Genomic DNA, 17,776 nt, shown 5'->3' with positions numbered 1-17,776 from the left:
CGCCCCTATAGGTTTCTACATCACGCTCACTCATACCTTTTAGACTTGATTTTCCTTGTATTTATGTGTGAGAAATACATTTTAAAAAACACGTGTGTCATCAGCAAGTAAGACAAGTGATATGTGATATAAATCTTTATTTAACCTTGCCACATGGTGGAGTGTATTGAGGGAAACTAACTGTGTGACTTTGGCGGAAGTTTGCACTCCCTGAGAGTTTTCTTTAGTTTCGAACAAGTGCCTGTGCTTGTGTGCAGGAGAGGAACAGAGCCGCAGAGAAAGTAGATGAGATTTAAGCCTCTTATTTCCACTTGGACCAGGGATGGACAGGCTTACGAAACAGTGGCTATAAAACAGTCAACTCACTCCCGTTAGATCAGAGGCTCAGGTTTGTGGCACAGGACAAGAGTAGACTGTTTAGTTCCATAATCCTCCCCCTGTCTGTATTGCCTGTAAACTTAACCCAGTGCGTCAAAGCGGCAGATACTTTTAATCTTAATAAGAAAACGTGCCATCGTCACTCGTGTATATGTCACTCACAGCATGTCACGCAGCATCAAGCGCCCCCGCGCCCCTACGTCCTCCTCGCTATCTCCGTGATCCGCTGCTCTGGTTTGGACGGGGGAAATCCTTAACCGAATTGCGTCATTAATACGTCAATAAACTCTCATTCACTGACGACCAGGTACCACGGTAGCCGCCATATTCGCATCAATGGCAGGGTAGCGGTGTTCTCGGCGAGCGTATGGTCCAGTCATCAGCAATTCAGCATCAACTATTCCCCGCACCGACCCCCCGATCCCATCCCTGATTCCATCCCGCAGCCACGCAGCGTGCATCTGGTCGTCAAAGCAGAGCTGCCGGACTTCCACGGAGGGGAAGCCATGCAACGTGGAGCGGGGGTCTAGGTGGACTACGATGCCTTAGACTTGGAGAAGATTCCTGGCACAAGATGGAGGTAAACAGCGTCAGCAGTGAGGTGAGTTGGTTATCGCGTTTTTCTGAAGAACCATTTGCTTCACACAGTTTTCCGCGTGTGCTGCTGTCCCGTTAAGTTAGCTTTCCCCTGCAAGGCTGGCTACAGCTTAAATTCGCGTCACGACCCGCAGCGCACCGTGATGCATGCTAACACGGTAGCTAATGCTAACAGCTGGTTAGGTGTTTATTTTTGTTGCACTGTCCGGGTATATTAGTTCAATTGCAGCCTGCCTGGGCTGGTAACCCCACCGGTCAGTGTTCCCTAACAGAGGACGGGCTGTATCCGATGACACATGACCTCCTCTTGATTTTTGTTGTTATTTTCACTTCTCAGGAGGAGTTTCCTTCATAGCTAGCTTAGCGTGTGTAGCTTTAGCATGTGTTTAGCTTGCTAGCTGACAGCTTGCATCCTTCAAACTTAGTTTTGTTCAACCATCAACGTCTAGTCAATGAAGAGCTGGTAAAGACGTTTTATTTGTCTATGGTACGGTGGTACACATTTCAATAGCCTCAAGTTTTAAGAGATTTACTCCAGTTTAGTTACATTTGTACATTTGTCTGAACAACTAAGGGCTGTATTGCCAGCAACCCAAGTGACCTAATGATGCTGTTATTAGCTATAACAAAGCTCTGTAAACTACTATTAACTTAAACTGCTTAAAATATGATTTTTCAAAACGTATAATCCACAAAATCGTGTGTTATGACCTTAACATACAGACAGACTCGTATGTAACAACATGAAACTCTTTGACTGTAAACTAGTACATTCCTTTAAGACTAAAGGATCCACCTTCACATCGTTACTGATACCAGTGAAACATTTTTGAAGACTTCAGTGGAAAGGTCATGTTTTCTTTTGCGTGGGCCCCAGTTTGACATATGAATAAAAACAATAAATGAGTTGTGACAGAGAAATGTAATAATTAAAGATAATTCTCCAGGGCATCAAAAATAATCCTAATAAATGTAACTGGAATAAGACATTTTAAAAAATGTGAGCAATATGTGGTGAATTGATTTGTTTTTTTCATGTGCATTAATCAAATGCCCCAAATCTCTCCATTCTTTCTTTCACACATTTAGTTCAAACTGTCCGACTGTCCACCAAAACTGTTGAAAAGCAAACAGTAAACGGTTGCAACATACACTTCTGCCCTGAACTACACTTTGTTGATCGAAACTTTCCTCCTCTCGTTTTATGAGGGCAGTATTGCGTCACAAGATCTTTTAATATTTCGATAAATCTATGAGAGGACCTCAGTGTATGCGAGTGGGATGAATGCTGACTAAACTAACCTTTCTCAGCTATCACTGTTTAAACTGTTGTTGTTTCCTTTTTTTACTTGTTGCTACAAATAAGCACTTAAATCCACTTTTCGCTGAATCCTGAACCTTTGAAAGCTGCCAAGATAAAACAAGCACACAAGTAAACACCAAGCTTAGCCACTGACACTGGGCTAGTGGTGATGCTGGCTACTGAATCCACTATGATTTAGATTTAAGACAATATTTATCCAAAGCTTTGTATGTCAGCGTCAGTCGGTTGTGAAGCTGTCAGACATGTTTTCAAATGGCTGAAAAAGGCTGGTCTGGTTGTGTTGAGTGTGTAGGCTGCACTGCACTCTGCACAGCCATGATGAGCCACACCACAGGTGGGAATGAAAATGCATGTGTGAATTTATGACACAAGCACTGCCCTGGCTTTGGCTAGCCTGGATACTAATAATTCATAGATGCTCCAAGGCTTCTGTCCTTTCTTTGTGATATAACATGCATGTGTTTTTGTTTTTTTTTAAATGTTATTTTATAGCGTTGAGACACTGGAAGGTGGTTTGTTGGTCTCTGTTCTGTGGCTGTACGTGAGTGTATGTTGGTGGCTCCACCCACTGAGTGGGTTTGCGTAGTGCTATGACTCATCCCCCTCTTCAGAGCCTTGATGGAATTTAACACACACAAACACTAGACTGAATACATCATGCTGCTAGAGCTTGAGCACAGCATTGAAATATGTAGACCTGGATAATCGTGTATTGGTCAGTTTTTCGTTTGATTTATTTGAGATGCCTGGCATTCCTCTTCTGGCAATATAATCAGAGTGTGTGGCTTTTGAAATAAAAAGAAGAGAGGCATAAAACGGGCTTCTGAAAGTAACTCTTGATAAATGAAGCATATCAGTGGTCAGTGGACAAGCATTTTAGTGGTCTTTTACATTTTCCTACCACCATTATCAGCAAGAAGGCCTTAAAAGAACCAGACCCCACTTTGTCCTCCGGAGGTTGAATGATGGCTGCAGCCCGAGCAGACACCAGTGACCCAGAGCCAGTCAGACATGTTGTTTTTACACTGGCTGGGGATTAAGCTTGAATGCTAATAATGAAGAGTATTATAGAGACAGGATGAGTGCTTGACAGCTGGACGGGCTTAAAGTATGGACTCCATAATGTTTGACAACAAATTCAGCTTCAGTGGGGCAAGCAAAATCACGCTGTTATTTCATGTGACTCATCGATTTCATCTGTTGAATCCTCCATCATACATGTGGGCGTGCAGCATTTGCAATCACAGTCCTGCTCAGTCGAGAACAAGGATGAAAGATTTTTGAAGTCTTTACTGTTGCAGGCTCCTCTAATGAAAATTGTGGCTTTGGCTGCAGGTCAATGGACATCAAATCATGGATGAGCCCATGGAAGAGGGAGAGTCTTTCTCACAGAGTGTAAGTAATGACCAGCATGAGTGTACTTCTATATGTCGATTTGCATGGCTGTCTCATAATGATACTGTCTGTGTAGGATGAAGGGACTTATAAGGAGATTCCTATCACCCACCATGTGAAAGAAGGTTGTGAGAAAGCTGATCCAGCTCAGTTTGAACTGCTCAAAGTCCTTGGCCAGGGCTCTTTCGGCAAGGTGATGAAAGAAGCAGCAGACCAATCTAATATGTCATGTATACATATCATGTATGCTTTGTCTTTCTAAATTCCGCTGCCCATCTCTCAGGTATTTCTTGTTAGGAAGATCATTGGTCCAGATGCTGGTCAGTTATATGCAATGAAAGTTCTAAAAAAGGCATCTTTGAAAGGTAATGCAGCAAAACACCTGAGACCACTTTCATCATCTCGGTGCCAAATATTTCCTGTCCTCTGCACACTGAATTTCTCTCCCATCCTGTTTTGTCTCTCCAGTCAGGGACAGAGTGCGCACTAAGATGGAAAGAGACATTTTAGTGGAAGTAAATCACCCCTTCATAGTGAAATTGCACTACGGTAAGTGACAGCTAAACTGATTTAGGATTAGATCCTTGTGCATACCTTCATGTTCCAATAGGAAACACCATTGGTGATTGGTTGTAAAAAAAAGTCTCACATCTGTTTTTAACAGACAATCTTGCAACAATAGAAACAATGCAAAGCAATGAAACAAAGGATTAAACTAATATTTGCTTTTACCCTGATATGATGTCTGTATTACTGTTATTCATGTCAACATGGCTTTTGTTGTGCTAAGTGACTTACAGTGTTAACATGGGCCACCAAAACCCATAATGTCATTAGCATGTGGCTAATTTATTTGTTTCTGTGTCTCACAGCCTTTCAGACAGAAGGGAAACTGTATTTAATACTGGACTTTCTCAGGGGAGGGGATGTATTCACTCGCTTATCCAAAGAGGTAAGCTGATGTGCTCTTGTCATCTCATTATTAAGTTTCTGTGTGCCTCTTTTCTCTTTGATAGTTTATGTTCTTTGGCTTTGGAAAGTACAGCTTGTCTAGGTGTTAATTATTCTTTTTATAACCTCAAGTGAACCTATTTCTGTAAATCAATAAAATTACATATACATCAAAGTTGTTTCTTAACACTAAAAAAATGATGGCCACACTTGGAACAGGTGCACATTTAACTATTTATTTTATGAGCGCATTAGTCATCCAGCTTTCTGTTTGTCTCACAGAATTTCAAGTGCTGTTGGGATCTGTATTCATTTTTCAATCATCAGTTGCTTGTCAGTCAGAGGCTATCGGGGAATTCAGACAATATGTGATTGTTCTCTAAACAAACCAAGTCTTGAAAGCATGTCTTGGAACAAAGGAATGGCTGCTGGCAATGTCAGATACACAGCTTGCTGAATCTTGTTCTCTGTTTGAAATGTTGACACTGTGACAGTAATACTACACTTGTTTTCTCTTTTTGTGGTTACTGAAGATTAACACTGAAGTTTTTTTCTTTGTTGCTGAATTTCTCTCCTTGTCCGAGTTCAGAGAGTAAATGTCTCCAGTTCTTATCAGGTTATGTTTACAGAGGAAGATGTGAAATTCTACCTTGCAGAGCTGGCCCTGGCCCTTGACCACCTGCACAACTTGGGCATAGTTTACAGAGATCTCAAGCCAGAGAAGTATGAATTTTAGTATTTACCTTCTTCTTTCCAGACCTTTTACACCTTTAATACAAGAGTAACTACCTGCATCATCCCCCAATACAAAAAGACCAACTGTATTTAGCTTTGGATCATCACAAACAACAGATTTTTCAGCATGTGTCTCTTGTCATAAGAACCTGTCATAGTTTAATATTTTTTACTTTATTTAATTTAGAAATCCCTTTTGATGATATTGGTATTTACTGTACTCCATTCCCACATGTAATAATTCATGATTCAAATTAGTCTCATGTTTGGAGTTTCTAAAGACCCAAAAGCATGATTCTTTAAAATCTTAACAGATGATATTTTACATAGTAGTAACATGAAATGTAAATTTAAAAAATAAAAACTTTTACAAGATGACATCAAGAAATATGTCGGTAAGATGGCAGGTCTTGAAATGAAAATTACCTCAGAAAGGAATTTCCAATGACCAGTTTCTATAATGATTCATTTACTGTGTAGTGTATCTTTAATGTTGAAGTCACAACTAAAGTTGCTGAGCGGAAAGTCACACTTGCTTATAACTTCAATTCAATTTAATTTTAACAATTTATCTGAATGAGTCCTCAGTCTCCAACCAGATCTATCCAGTGTGATCTATTGAGTTGTATACTAAGCGGTCATTTAAAAACCTCCACAACGTACTCACGTTTTCATATCTGACCCTGGGCTTTACATGACCTGTGTACTGTTATTCGTTGTATTATTGTTTACTTGTGAAGAATAATTTAAAGCTCACCTCAGTGGAAACTGTTTTTGTTTTGTAGCATCTTACTTGATGAAGCTGGACACATAAAGTTAACAGGTATGTTTTTCAGAAATAAATGACTAACTAGCACAAACTGTTTTTTTAATTCCTAAGATTAATGTAATAAGCTTATCCAGTTAATAATATTTCTTTCTACCACGTCATGTATTAGTCATTGTACAAAGTGAAATTACTGGTTGTGGCTGTGACAGATCTGTTAATTGTTGCATTGCTGTTGTGCAGACTTTGGCTTGAGTAAAGAGTCAGTAGATGCTGATAAGAAGGCATATTCCTTCTGTGGTACGGTGGAGTATATGGCCCCTGAGGTGGTCAACAGGAGAGGACACACACAGAGTGCGGACTGGTGGTCTCTGGGAGTACTAATGGTACGCGCAAGTTCAAGCAAAATTCACACAGCTACTCAGATGTTGACTGATTATACAAGCTGATTAGAAAACATGCTAATTGTTGTTCCTTGTCTTTATTGTGCGTGTGCAGTTTGAGATGCTAACGGGGACATTACCATTCCAAGGCAAAGACCGCAATGAGACCATGAACATGATTCTCAAGTGAGTCATTATGCACTGCATGATTAAGGCACTTAAAGTGGGACTGAATGCTGAATACAATGCAATTAATTAAATGGAGATTATTTTAATCCATATTTTTTTTTCCCCTCACTGCAGAGCTAAATTGGGGATGCCACAGTTCCTAAGCTTGGAAGCCCAGAGTTTACTGAGGATGCTGTTTAAACGTAACCCTGCTAACAGACTAGGTGAGTGTGTACGTCTGTTGGAGTAAGAGAAAGGCCAGCTAACCCTCATGCTTGTTAACATTTTGGCTTCCATGTAAAGGACATGCTGGAAAAAAATGTGTGAATCTGTTGATGCTTGAGAGTGATCTGCATTTGTAGGTGCAGGGCCCGATGGAGTTGAGGAGATCAAGCGCCATGCTTTCTTTTCCACAATCGACTGGAATGTGAGCGCACACACGCATACACACGTCCCTCTAATTTCTCACAGAGCTACACATACACACTTGTAACTCTCTCAGCTTCTGTTGAGGATTCACACCTACCAAATGGTTTGCTTGGTGACTACTGGCCATCATTCTTGGCCATGCCAGCTATGTTTGTGTGTGTGTCTGGGCAGTGAGCCAGTTCTCACTGTGTGTGCACTAATAGCCCTGTGTGAGTGTTTAGGAGCCAGCAGGATGCTGTTGGCTGGACCAAGCTGTAGAGGGCTTGGATTGGGTTAATCTTTGTTGGGTCTTGGCTTCATGTTCTCATAAGGTCACACACTCCAAACAGCCTGACGTAGAAATCGCTTTCTAACTCACGTGTGTGTGTGTTTTTTCTGCATGTTTGCGCGTACCTGTGTTTTCTTCAGAAACTGTACAGAAGAGAACTTCAGCCCCCTTTCAAACCTGCAGCAGGAAAACCAGACGACACATTCTGCTTTGACCCAGAGTTCACCGCTAAAACACCGAAAGGTAAATCCACACCAGTGGACTTGCATCATATTCCGCTCATATGCTGTTCAGCCACTTCTACAGTCATGAAAACTTGTTTGTGGGTGTTTCTTCATCTGTCCATATTATGAATTAGCTTTATATATTCAGACTCCCCAGGTATTCCACCCAGTGCTAACGCCCACCAACTTTTCAAAGGCTTCAGTTTTGTTGCTCCAACTCCTATGGATGAGAACAAGAGCTCCCCACTGCTCAGCATACTCCCGATAGTTCAGGTAAACGCATATTCTGTCTTCTTTGCATGAGCATGGGGATTAATGTACTCTTCATCTTTTATATGAACCTCACTTGATGCTCATACTGCACATTAAATACTTATTCAAGTGGATGTAAGTGTGTTTTTGCCATTTGTTTTTGCCATGATACCAATGACTAATGTCTATAAGCACAGGAAGTTGACACTGTAGTTGGTATGTCTGTAAATGTGATTTAAAAACATTGTTATTGTAATAGATTTGTTTTACTGTATGTGTACAATTAATTAATTAGGCGTTAATATTTGTCATCAGAAACACATAATAGTGACTGGTTAATAAACCTTTAACAATATTATGTGCTTATACATCGTGTGAATAGGGAGTCAGTCTGTTGAATAAGCACATTACCATGAAGATGTAATACATGTATTTAAAAAAGCTGCTGTTGGATCTTTTGACTAACAACACATGTTGACCTTTTATGGACCAACCAAGGATTGTTGTGTTGTTGTGATCATTCATGAATAATGATGTCACAGACAATGGATTGACAGGCACAGGCGCTAAATGCTTTCCTGTAAAATATTTTATTGATGTGAAATAATGCCATGTAACGGTAAAAAATAAATGAATCTTGTTTTCAGATGCACGGGGGCTCAACCAAGTTCTCTGATCTGTACGAGCTGCAGGAGGACATAGGAGTCGGTTCTTACTCTATTTGTAAACGCTGTGTACACCGAGTCTCTGCCATGGACTATGCTGTGAAGGTAGTTAATATTCAGTGTAAACTGAAACCTTTAATAACAACTCCTAAACATCCGTCATTTAATAAGATTGGCTTGTAGTTATTTTGTTTTTCCCAAGCGCCACTAATCACATTAAGCCACATTGTGTTTCACTCTTACTCACACTCACAGCCTTTTTAGAAATGTTTATAATTGCAGAGTTAAAGGTTGAAATGCTGCACGTTAACAAAATATCCCAATTTCTTTAAAGCCATTTTATAAGCGAGGCCATGAAATTAACCATGTCGTTTTTTGTTTAGGGTTCAGGCACTTTTGTTTTGTTGAGCTTTAAATGTGAACACAGACATGAATGCAGCACAAACGTCTCGATCACTAGCACATGAGTGCAGATTATGCCGGGATCAGGCGACGACAATTCAGCTTGGTTTTAATGCGATGTGGTCGGGACCGACACAGTGTCAGACCCAATCATGAACGACAAAGGGCCGCGTTGTGCAACATAATTGAAGAACAGAGATTCGGCGTCTAGGACGCTCCGTGACACCCTGACAAGAAGTCTAGCATGTTAGGAGTTTTTCTGTTGCCCGTTTGCCCGTTGGCCTAGTTTGACATCTCATACAGCATACTCCTGGATGTTGACCAATAGGATCACACAGTGCTCTGACACAGTGTAACATACAGACATAAACATGGCTAAGAGGAATGCTACTGTTAGGTGGAACAGTGACACCCAAGTACAGTACCTTACCCAGGAACGGGTCCACAATCTTTTTTTCTTCCTCCGCGATGACCTCTGAACTCACACATCGTGTTGTGAATGATGATTAGTTGGGATCATACATTGTACTTGTAGTGTTGCCAGTCCCCCAAACAAGATACGGCGAGAGTCAGTGCTACTGTAATTGATAATCTGACCTGGTGACCATTGTGAAAGACGATAATATTGTGTGGTCTAGTTTCATTGAGGCTGTGAATGTGCGGCGACTTTCTCTCTTTTATTGAAATGATTCAATTCCCAGTACTGTCATCACACATTTTGAAATTAAACTTGAAAAAGCACAATGCTCTTTAATTACTTAAAGTACTGTTCTGTTAAGTTTTGTTTTTGTGGGTCTGCATACATGTAGCTACCACGAGGATGTGTTTTCATGTACAGTAGTAGATTGTAAACCTTGTTTTGTAGAGATGAAGTGAATGAGTTGAGTGATACCAGTACACCAGGAGAGGGCAGCACAACTTCAGCATCTGAACTAATATTTCAGCCCCTACACCAACCTGTGTTGGTTCAAAGATCTTGGCATTTATATATCTGACATAAGTTTTTAAATTGCACAGTAGAAATATTTAATGTTCCATCTGACCCTAACTGCTCTTGTCTTTCTTCCGTATGTCGCAGATTATAGACAAAAGTAAGAGGGACCCTTCTGAAGAGATTGAAATCCTAATGAGATACGGACAGCATCCCAACATCATCACTCTAAAAGACGTCTGTGACATTTTTTGCGTGAATTGTGCGAGACCGTTTGAAGCAGTGTGTTAACATACTGACAGTCTGTTGGTGTGTGTCTTGTCAGGTGTATGATGAGGGCAGGTATGTGTATGTGGTGACGGAGCTGATGAAGGGAGGGGAGCTGCTGGATAAGATCCTCAGGCAGAAGTTTTTCTCTGAGAGAGAAGCCAGTGCTGTGCTCTATACCATCGCCAAGACTGTTGACTACCTCCACTGCCAAGGGGTCAGGAAACACTTCAGTGCATGTGCAAGCCTAAATAAAATCTAAAGACATCTTTGCTCATTATTTTCGTCTCCCTCTTTGCAGGTGGTACACCGAGACCTGAAGCCCAGTAACATCCTGTATATGGATGACTCGGGGAATCCTGACTCTATCAGGATCTGTGACTTTGGATTTGCCAAGCAGCTTCGGGGGGGCAACGGCCTCCTCCTCACCCCCTGTTACACCGCCAACTTTGTGGCACCAGAGGTAAGACCAGACAAATACTATAAATCCTGCAAAAAGGGTAAAGGAAATGGAAGTGAGTAGAGATAGGAGTCCCTAATGGTGTGTTTGTCTTTCTTTGTGTGACTCCAGGTACTAATGCGTCAAGGTTATGATGCAGCATGTGATATATGGAGTCTTGGAGTTCTACTGTATACAATGCTGGCAGGGTAAGACTACACTCTGGAGAAATTGCTGAGGAATTCAGCTTATATGTGAGTGGGAATGATAAAGTGTCAGTTTAATGTCTTGGAACAAAGATAAAGCACCACACCGGGGTCAAACACCAGCGCTCCTTTCACTTATTTACTGTGCTGTTTGTGATATTATGGACATTAAATGTACTGACTGCATTTTGGAGCAGTGGATTAAACTTGAGCGCCACGTTTCACCTCCTCCTCTCTCACTGCGATTTCACAGTTGTTTTCACGATGTATTTTAGTACCACAGAGTGATAATTAAACCAAAAATATGTCAATCAGAATGTAAAATGACAGTTTTTCTATCATCTCCTCATATCTCCCTGTCAGGTACACACCGTTTGCTAATGGGCCAAATGACACACCAGAGGAGATTCTGCTGCGAATAGGTTCCGGAAAGTTCTCCTTGACAGGCGGCAACTGGGATACTGTGTCAGACAGCTCAAAGGTACATATACACCGACACTGGTGTCGCACCTAATGTGAATTCATTTATTGTTCTGCTTGTATATCAGTAATACACTTTGGAAGGTTTCTTAGAATGTTCTACAAAAACTGGATTTATATGGTAAAAATGATCAGATACTTGAACAAAGATGACATCGTACTCATCTGTGTGTTCAATGGTTGAGACAGTTCATGAGATTATCTATCAGTGTAAAATAAATAAGTCAGTCCTGTATTAAGTAAAACTGAAATGCTGCTCCTTTCTTGTATACCATCTCTTATCGGTCCTATTGAATCCTATAACCTATATATCATCAATAATTTCCACATTTTGATGGAGAATTTTACATTTTAAATTGTGCAGCTCTCCAACAAATTTAGAGTTCTTGAGAAGAACAGACTGATAAATCATAGAAAGTAAGGACATTTCAGCATTTCTGCATTTCAGTCAGTTGATTAAACATTGATATATATATATATATATATATATATATATATATATATATATACACCACATAAACACACAGCTCCATAAGACTACTAAATAAGACATTATGATGCACCAGGCGATTACATTGAGATTTTCTCCATCTGGACCTTTGTAAATTGTACTTTAATACACTTGTCTTATAGGTTTTTTAATAACCTGACTGTGTTTGTGTGTGTTCCAGGACCTGCTGTCCCATATGCTCCATGTGGACCCTCACCAGCGATACACAGCAGAGCAGGTTTTAAAGCATTCCTGGATCACCTGCAGAGACGCGCTCCCACACTTCCAGCTCACACGCCATGACGCTCCGCACCTCGTCAAGGTGAGTCTCTTTCAGAAGGCTTCTTGATCCACAAGATCTGTTTTGACTCTTTATTGAAGGCTTGAGGTAAAATGACCATGCCATTACACTAAAGGCATTTTAATAATTTAAAAGAAAGTGCCTCTCAGTTTTCTTTGATGCTCTAAGAAGCTTTTTTACTTTACTTTTACTTAAAGTAATAAGAAGCATATTAAAATGATGTTTTTCCCTTTACCTCCTGTTTGCTGCTACTGTAGGAAAAAAAAAAAAAGCACTCATACGTGCAGTGCTGCAGCCTCCGCATTATTTCCTGGAGTGTTCTTCCAGGTAGTTGTTCTCTGTCCTCCTCTAGAGACGGAGAGCGAGGTTGTCTGGGCAGCATCATTACCAAGTGCTTGTACAACCTGTCGACTTCTCTTAATCTCACTGAGCAGCAGCGGTAGACAGAGTTGCTCTCAAAACTCCAAAACACTTCTCTCAGTCATGAAGGCCAGCCTTTCTTACAGGAACCTGCATCTGTGTGTGTGTGACCTTGCTCCTTTAATTTACAGTTGGTGTTAACTTTGATTTAAGGTAAGGGCTGGAACAAAGAGTAGCAGTTAACCGAGAGTGTTATTTCAAAATTCCCTATTTACCAACATAACATCAGATCTTCCATGCTACCGTCACATAGATTATATCTGTATGGATGTTTATAATGAAGTAGATGAGCCGTCACTCACTGCAGACTTTGATTGAAAAATGTTTACACATCAGAAAATACAATAGATTTTCTTGTGTTGCTAGAAGACAAGACAAACATTTCCTGCAGTGATACATTTGAGTGCTTTTGTTTTAAACATCCAAGCAAAGGGTATTAAATACCTGAAGTTTCTCAGTCGTCCAGGTCATAGCACTTTAAGAGACACAGGCAACTGGATCAGCTGCATTAAAGGATAGAGCTCGTCAGGAACAGTATTCATAGCTAACGTCTTGTTTTTGTCCATTTTGTTGTTGTTGTTTTTTCACTCCTCAAACCCACTTTTAGTGTTGAGTCACTCTTACTCATCTATTCTTGCTCTTCTCTCTCCTACATGTGACTCAAGGCCAGGCAAATTGTTAATTATAATTCCTCACTGGATACCAGTATTTGTCATGAAGTGTTATTTGTTTGTGTATCCGTTGCCTCTTTGTTGGCTTCAACTGAACAAATATACAAAGTCTTAAACATTTCACATATTTTACTTTATGTATAATGTTAAAAAAGGAATGACGGCGACAGACTGGGAGAAAGACTCTGTTTTCCATCAAATACAACTGAAAAACTCACCACTAGATGTTGTCTGTAATTTTTCTCTTTAAATTGTATCTGCTCTTGTTAAAAAAAAACTTTTTACCCAGTGATGGTGTTTCGATGCTCCCACTCACTTGTTGAAAAATGTGTGGTTCCAGAATAAATGAGTGTTGCAACAACAGATGAGTCACCCAGGATCGGATTGGACAACAAAGTAGAACTGGAACCATTTGTTGATCAGTTTATTTGATCAATCAACAGAAAGTTAAGGCTTGGCAAGGCAGTATAATGCACGGATGTCATTCTGTGTGCTTTACTGAAATGAATTAACACAAACACACTTAAAAATGAAAGGTCAAAGAGTGGAAGCATACATTCAGTAAACATTTTAAAAGAGTCTTTGAAAACTAAAATTTAGAGCAGGTCAAAAATAGAACGGGATAAACGTTTCTTGCGGAAATATTTCGACAACTGTAGGCCACATAAGTACTGGCTGAATGATATTTTACCCTGATTACTGTAAACTCAGCAGGCTAAGGTCGTGCAGATCTTAGTAAATGTAATTTTTTTTTAGATTACAAATAATATAATATCAAATACCTTCTGGTTCCAGCTTCCAGGTACGTAATGAGGATTAAGATGAGTTTGTAACTGAGCTTAGTTAGAAAACCAAGCAGCAAACTAACGTTTGGAGGTTCACAGTTAAAGAGGCACAAGATTAAACTAGTAAATGATCGTTAAGTTAAACCCACCTGCTGATGATGATGATGATATGTTTTTTTTAGGGAGCCATGGCGGCCACCTATTCAGCACTGAGCCAGAAGACAAGTCAGCCTGTGCTGGAGCCTGTGGCAGCGTCCAGTCTAGCACAGAGACGCAGCATGAAGAAACTCACCTCAACAGACATGTAGACACACACACACACACACACGCACACACACACACGCGCACATCGCTCGCCCTCCATATTGGACCTCACTCTCAGTCAGACTCTCGTACTCGAAACACGGATGCGCCCCCCTCAGACCGAAGTCCTGGCCAGTCAGATCTACTGTTCCCCCTTTTTAACCTATTTATTTGACACACTCACCACATGCACTCACACCCACCCAACATGCACGCACACACTGGACGAGGTTGCATCGTGAAGACGTCAGCTGCAGAGGAAGAGGGGAAACTCACATATCTGTTACTGCTGGGGAGACAGACTTGTATTTATTTCCACAGCTTTCATATGCACTTGCCCTCCTCGCCTTTCATTCTTTCTTCCTCAGATGGGGAAGAAACGCACCAGCTGATGTTCTCCTTCACTGTGATTGGCTGATTCAAAGCTGCTTCGGTAAACTGTGCCCTCCCCCCACTGCTCTTCATCTGCACTCTTGTCACCCTCCTCCTCCTCAGTTCTCTCTTTTTCCCATGTTTGCTTTTGCTCTTTTAACTTCTTCTCTGCAAAGTCAACTTATGGTTTATGTGTGAGAGTGCTGACATGACGATATTGACTGAGGGACATTGTCAGACTGTTCCCTGTCTTAAAAATGAAAATATATGATTCTGCTTGTGGCGGATTAAGGCGTTCTCTCAGGGTCAATATCGTCTGCCAGCACTTGGGAAACATAAATGCATGCGTGGACACAACCTGTATTTCTTTTCCCTTAAATCTCACCGTCTGACTCTGATGTTACTTTGTGATGCTAACAGTGTATCAAATGAGGTAAAATAAGCTGCAGATGGGCAAAAGTTAATGGGTGAAATAATGTGGTAACAATAGCAGAAACTTCTAGTTTGCAAAATAAATATATATATATCTACATATATATGATGAAGTTAATGAAGATGAAGAGCATGTGGGGGAGCTGTAGGGATTTCTCTGGAGGGGGACGGGATGCACCCCGTCAAACCAGAGGAGCTGAATTAACAAAAAAAAAAAAAAGATTTCCATGGATATCTCTTCAAAAAGACATTGTGGAAATTGTATGATATTGTATTTATTTCATTTGATTTTTAAGATTCTATTTTTCTTTCAAGTTCTGTATATATTGACATTAAAGATCATTATTGACATGCATCCACTGGTCTGAGCTGTGTGACTGTCAGTCATTGAAATGCCTTATTTAAGGTGACGACGAGGTGAAGTGTACTGTGACATCTTATAGCAGGATTATACATCAGTATTTTACCTAAGTATTTGTCCTGTATTTCCCTTTATTTAAGTATCTGTCTGGATTCCAGTGGCTGTTGTGTAAATATGCAGTCATCACTCACAATATTGAAACAGCTGATTTAGATATTCTCATCATGGCTGATTGGTCTATGACACAGCATGTGTACATTATAAAGTGGCTGGGCAGTATAGATCACAGTAATATTGTCTGGATTACACTGAATTGAAAAAGCCTTGTTGTCATTCATGTGAAAATGTGGAGTTTGCATGTTCTCCCTGTGTGTGTGTGTATGTTTTTTCATGGTGTTCTTCAGAGTCCTCCCACAGTCATAAAACATATAATATGAGGATTGGGTAAATTGGACATTGCTCTAAATCAGGGGCCTCAAACTCAAAATGAGCTGGGGGCCAGTGAACTTCTAGTTTGGTCAAGAGGGTGCCGGGGGTCACTCAAGTCCAATCTGACTTTATTTATAAAGCATAACAGCTGAAACAAAGTGCTGTACATCACAGATAAATAAAATATAGAAACAAGACCTAATAATCCTAAAAAATAAGTGACACAGGTCCAAAGGTTTGGTAAGAAATTAAAAATTAAAACAATATCATGGTGTTGCAATAAAACATATTGTTGATCAATGTAGACAAAACACTAGACAAGCTTATAATTAAATGTTGAATGTAGAGAAATATTGTTCACCTTTGGGCAGTTTTCAAGTGAAGAGTCACAGAACATGGACTAGGGGGGCTGCAAGTTTGAGACCCCTGCTCTAAATTGACCGTAGAGACAAATGGATCTTTATCTCTATATGTGGCCCTGGAGTGGTAGATAAGTGATAGATAATGAATGGATGGATTTGAAACAGCCTTGACTTTGGGATGTGCCATATGCAAACTTCAAATGAGATGCAGAGTGTATTCACCACCACTAGGTGGAAACAGTGTCCAGTGCAGGAGAAGCTGAGCGGCAGCTGAACACACAACACACACACACAGTGTCCCTCTGTGGGTCTGTCCTGCCCTTATGTAAATTATCAGTCACGCCTGCTTCCATTTTGTCTGTCCAACCCCCTGCTCCCCTGAGAATATATGCTGCTCTAACCAGCGGAGTGTAAAGAGAAGTTTGTGTGTGTGTGTGTGTGTGTGTGTGTGTGTCAGGGCTGTCATGTCCAGACAGCAGTGGACGGAGATCTAGGACTAGAAAAGGAAAGCAGATGGATTGAGGCAAGAGGCACTGCTCCTATCAGTGCAAACACACACACACACACACACACACACACACTGTGGCCTATGGACCAGCTGTTGTCCTTTTCTGCAACTGTCTGGGCCTCCTCCATGTGCTCCTCTCCCTCTCCCCTTCTCTCCTGGATTAGATGCATTTTGCAGTCAGCCTGGGAGCTGAGAGGTAAACAGTGGGGCTAATTGCTTTGACATACTGCTCTTTGTTTTGGCCTCCTGGTGCTAATCAACCACTCGGCTAATAAGTCTGCCTGGCAGGGAAAACACCACTGTGTTATTGCTGGGAGGGAGCAGAATGGGACAGCGGTCTCTCCCGTTGACTTCCACCCCATAATAAAGTGTTGCGCTCATATATGCTGTGCACGCTTGCTCGTCATCCACAGTGTTCCCACAGTGATGCTGTGGCTGGGTAGCGCCCCGCTCAGGTGTGAATCTATTTATCCTCATTAACAAGCGTCTCCCTTAAGTCAGCCAATTAACATGCTGCTCTTAATGAAGCCATTAGCTGTCAGATGAGGTAGAGGCAGTGCTTGTCATTGGTCTACTGTGTGTGTGTGTGTGTGTGTGTGTGTGCATGTATCCACTCTTGCTGCTAATAAAAGCAAGAGAATTAATGGAGTGAGCGTGTGTGATAATGAGTTAATGTGGAACAAGCAGGACGAGCAGTGATCAGCCCTGTGTCTCAAGTGAAGATATCAGACACAGTGATTTACTCTCAGTGCCATAAACAAGCCTCTCTCCTCTCACACACACTAATTTGTGTGTGTGTGTGTGTGTGTGTGTGTGTGTGTGTGTGTGTGTGTGAGATGGATGATGAAAAGCCTTTCTGGAGTTTTTGTAAATCATACCTTTTTTTTATTATTTCTATTTTGGCCAGTGCAGCCGTGCGCGAGCCACCTGACATCACATTAAGGTTTTTGCGGCCTCATAATAACAAACTGTGGCTGTCACTCAGGCGCCGTGTGTTCCTTAATGGAGCTATCACGCTACACAACCTTAATATGCTTTTAATTGTCAAAGTAATTGCAAAGACATGAATGGCAGAGCCTCGG

At 41.0% G+C, this 17,776-nt stretch overlaps 1 protein-coding gene across 1 annotated transcript; it reads left to right on the top strand.

Annotated features, from left to right (window-relative positions):
• Positions 1-813: 813 nt before the first annotated feature.
• Positions 814-15,389, top strand: rps6kal (ribosomal protein S6 kinase a, like). Its single transcript, XM_044039987.1, has 22 exons — positions 814-979; positions 3,635-3,694; positions 3,771-3,887; positions 3,978-4,059; positions 4,163-4,243; positions 4,567-4,646; positions 5,262-5,368; positions 6,166-6,203; positions 6,390-6,532; positions 6,645-6,715; positions 6,833-6,921; positions 7,060-7,124; positions 7,535-7,637; positions 7,767-7,891; positions 8,518-8,640; positions 10,016-10,105; positions 10,194-10,352; positions 10,437-10,598; positions 10,707-10,783; positions 11,144-11,261; positions 11,932-12,072; positions 14,110-15,389. The coding sequence occupies exons 1-22, from the start codon at positions 953-955 to the stop codon at positions 14,233-14,235; spliced, it is 2,184 nt and encodes a 727-aa protein (XP_043895922.1). The 5' UTR covers positions 814-952; the 3' UTR covers positions 14,236-15,389.
• Positions 15,390-17,776: the final 2,387 nt, after the last annotated feature.

Source organism: Solea senegalensis, linkage group LG12 (genome assembly GCF_019176455.1).
Source record: "Solea senegalensis isolate Sse05_10M linkage group LG12, IFAPA_SoseM_1, whole genome shotgun sequence".
In the NCBI taxonomy this organism is placed as follows: Eukaryota; Metazoa; Chordata; class Actinopteri; order Pleuronectiformes; family Soleidae; genus Solea; species Solea senegalensis.
Note: the sequence above shows the minus strand (reverse complement) of the source record. Positions and strands in the feature narration are given on the sequence as shown.

Coding starts and splice junctions, on each gene's coding strand:
- rps6kal (XM_044039987.1), top strand. CDS start 953: ATGGAGGTAAACAGCGTCAGCAGTGAG. Junction 5,369..6,165: donor AGAGATCTCAAGCCAGAGAA/GTATGAATTTTA, acceptor TTTGTTTTGTAG/CATCTTACTTGATGAAGCTG. Junction 8,641..10,015: donor CCATGGACTATGCTGTGAAG/GTAGTTAATATT, acceptor CGTATGTCGCAG/ATTATAGACAAAAGTAAGAG.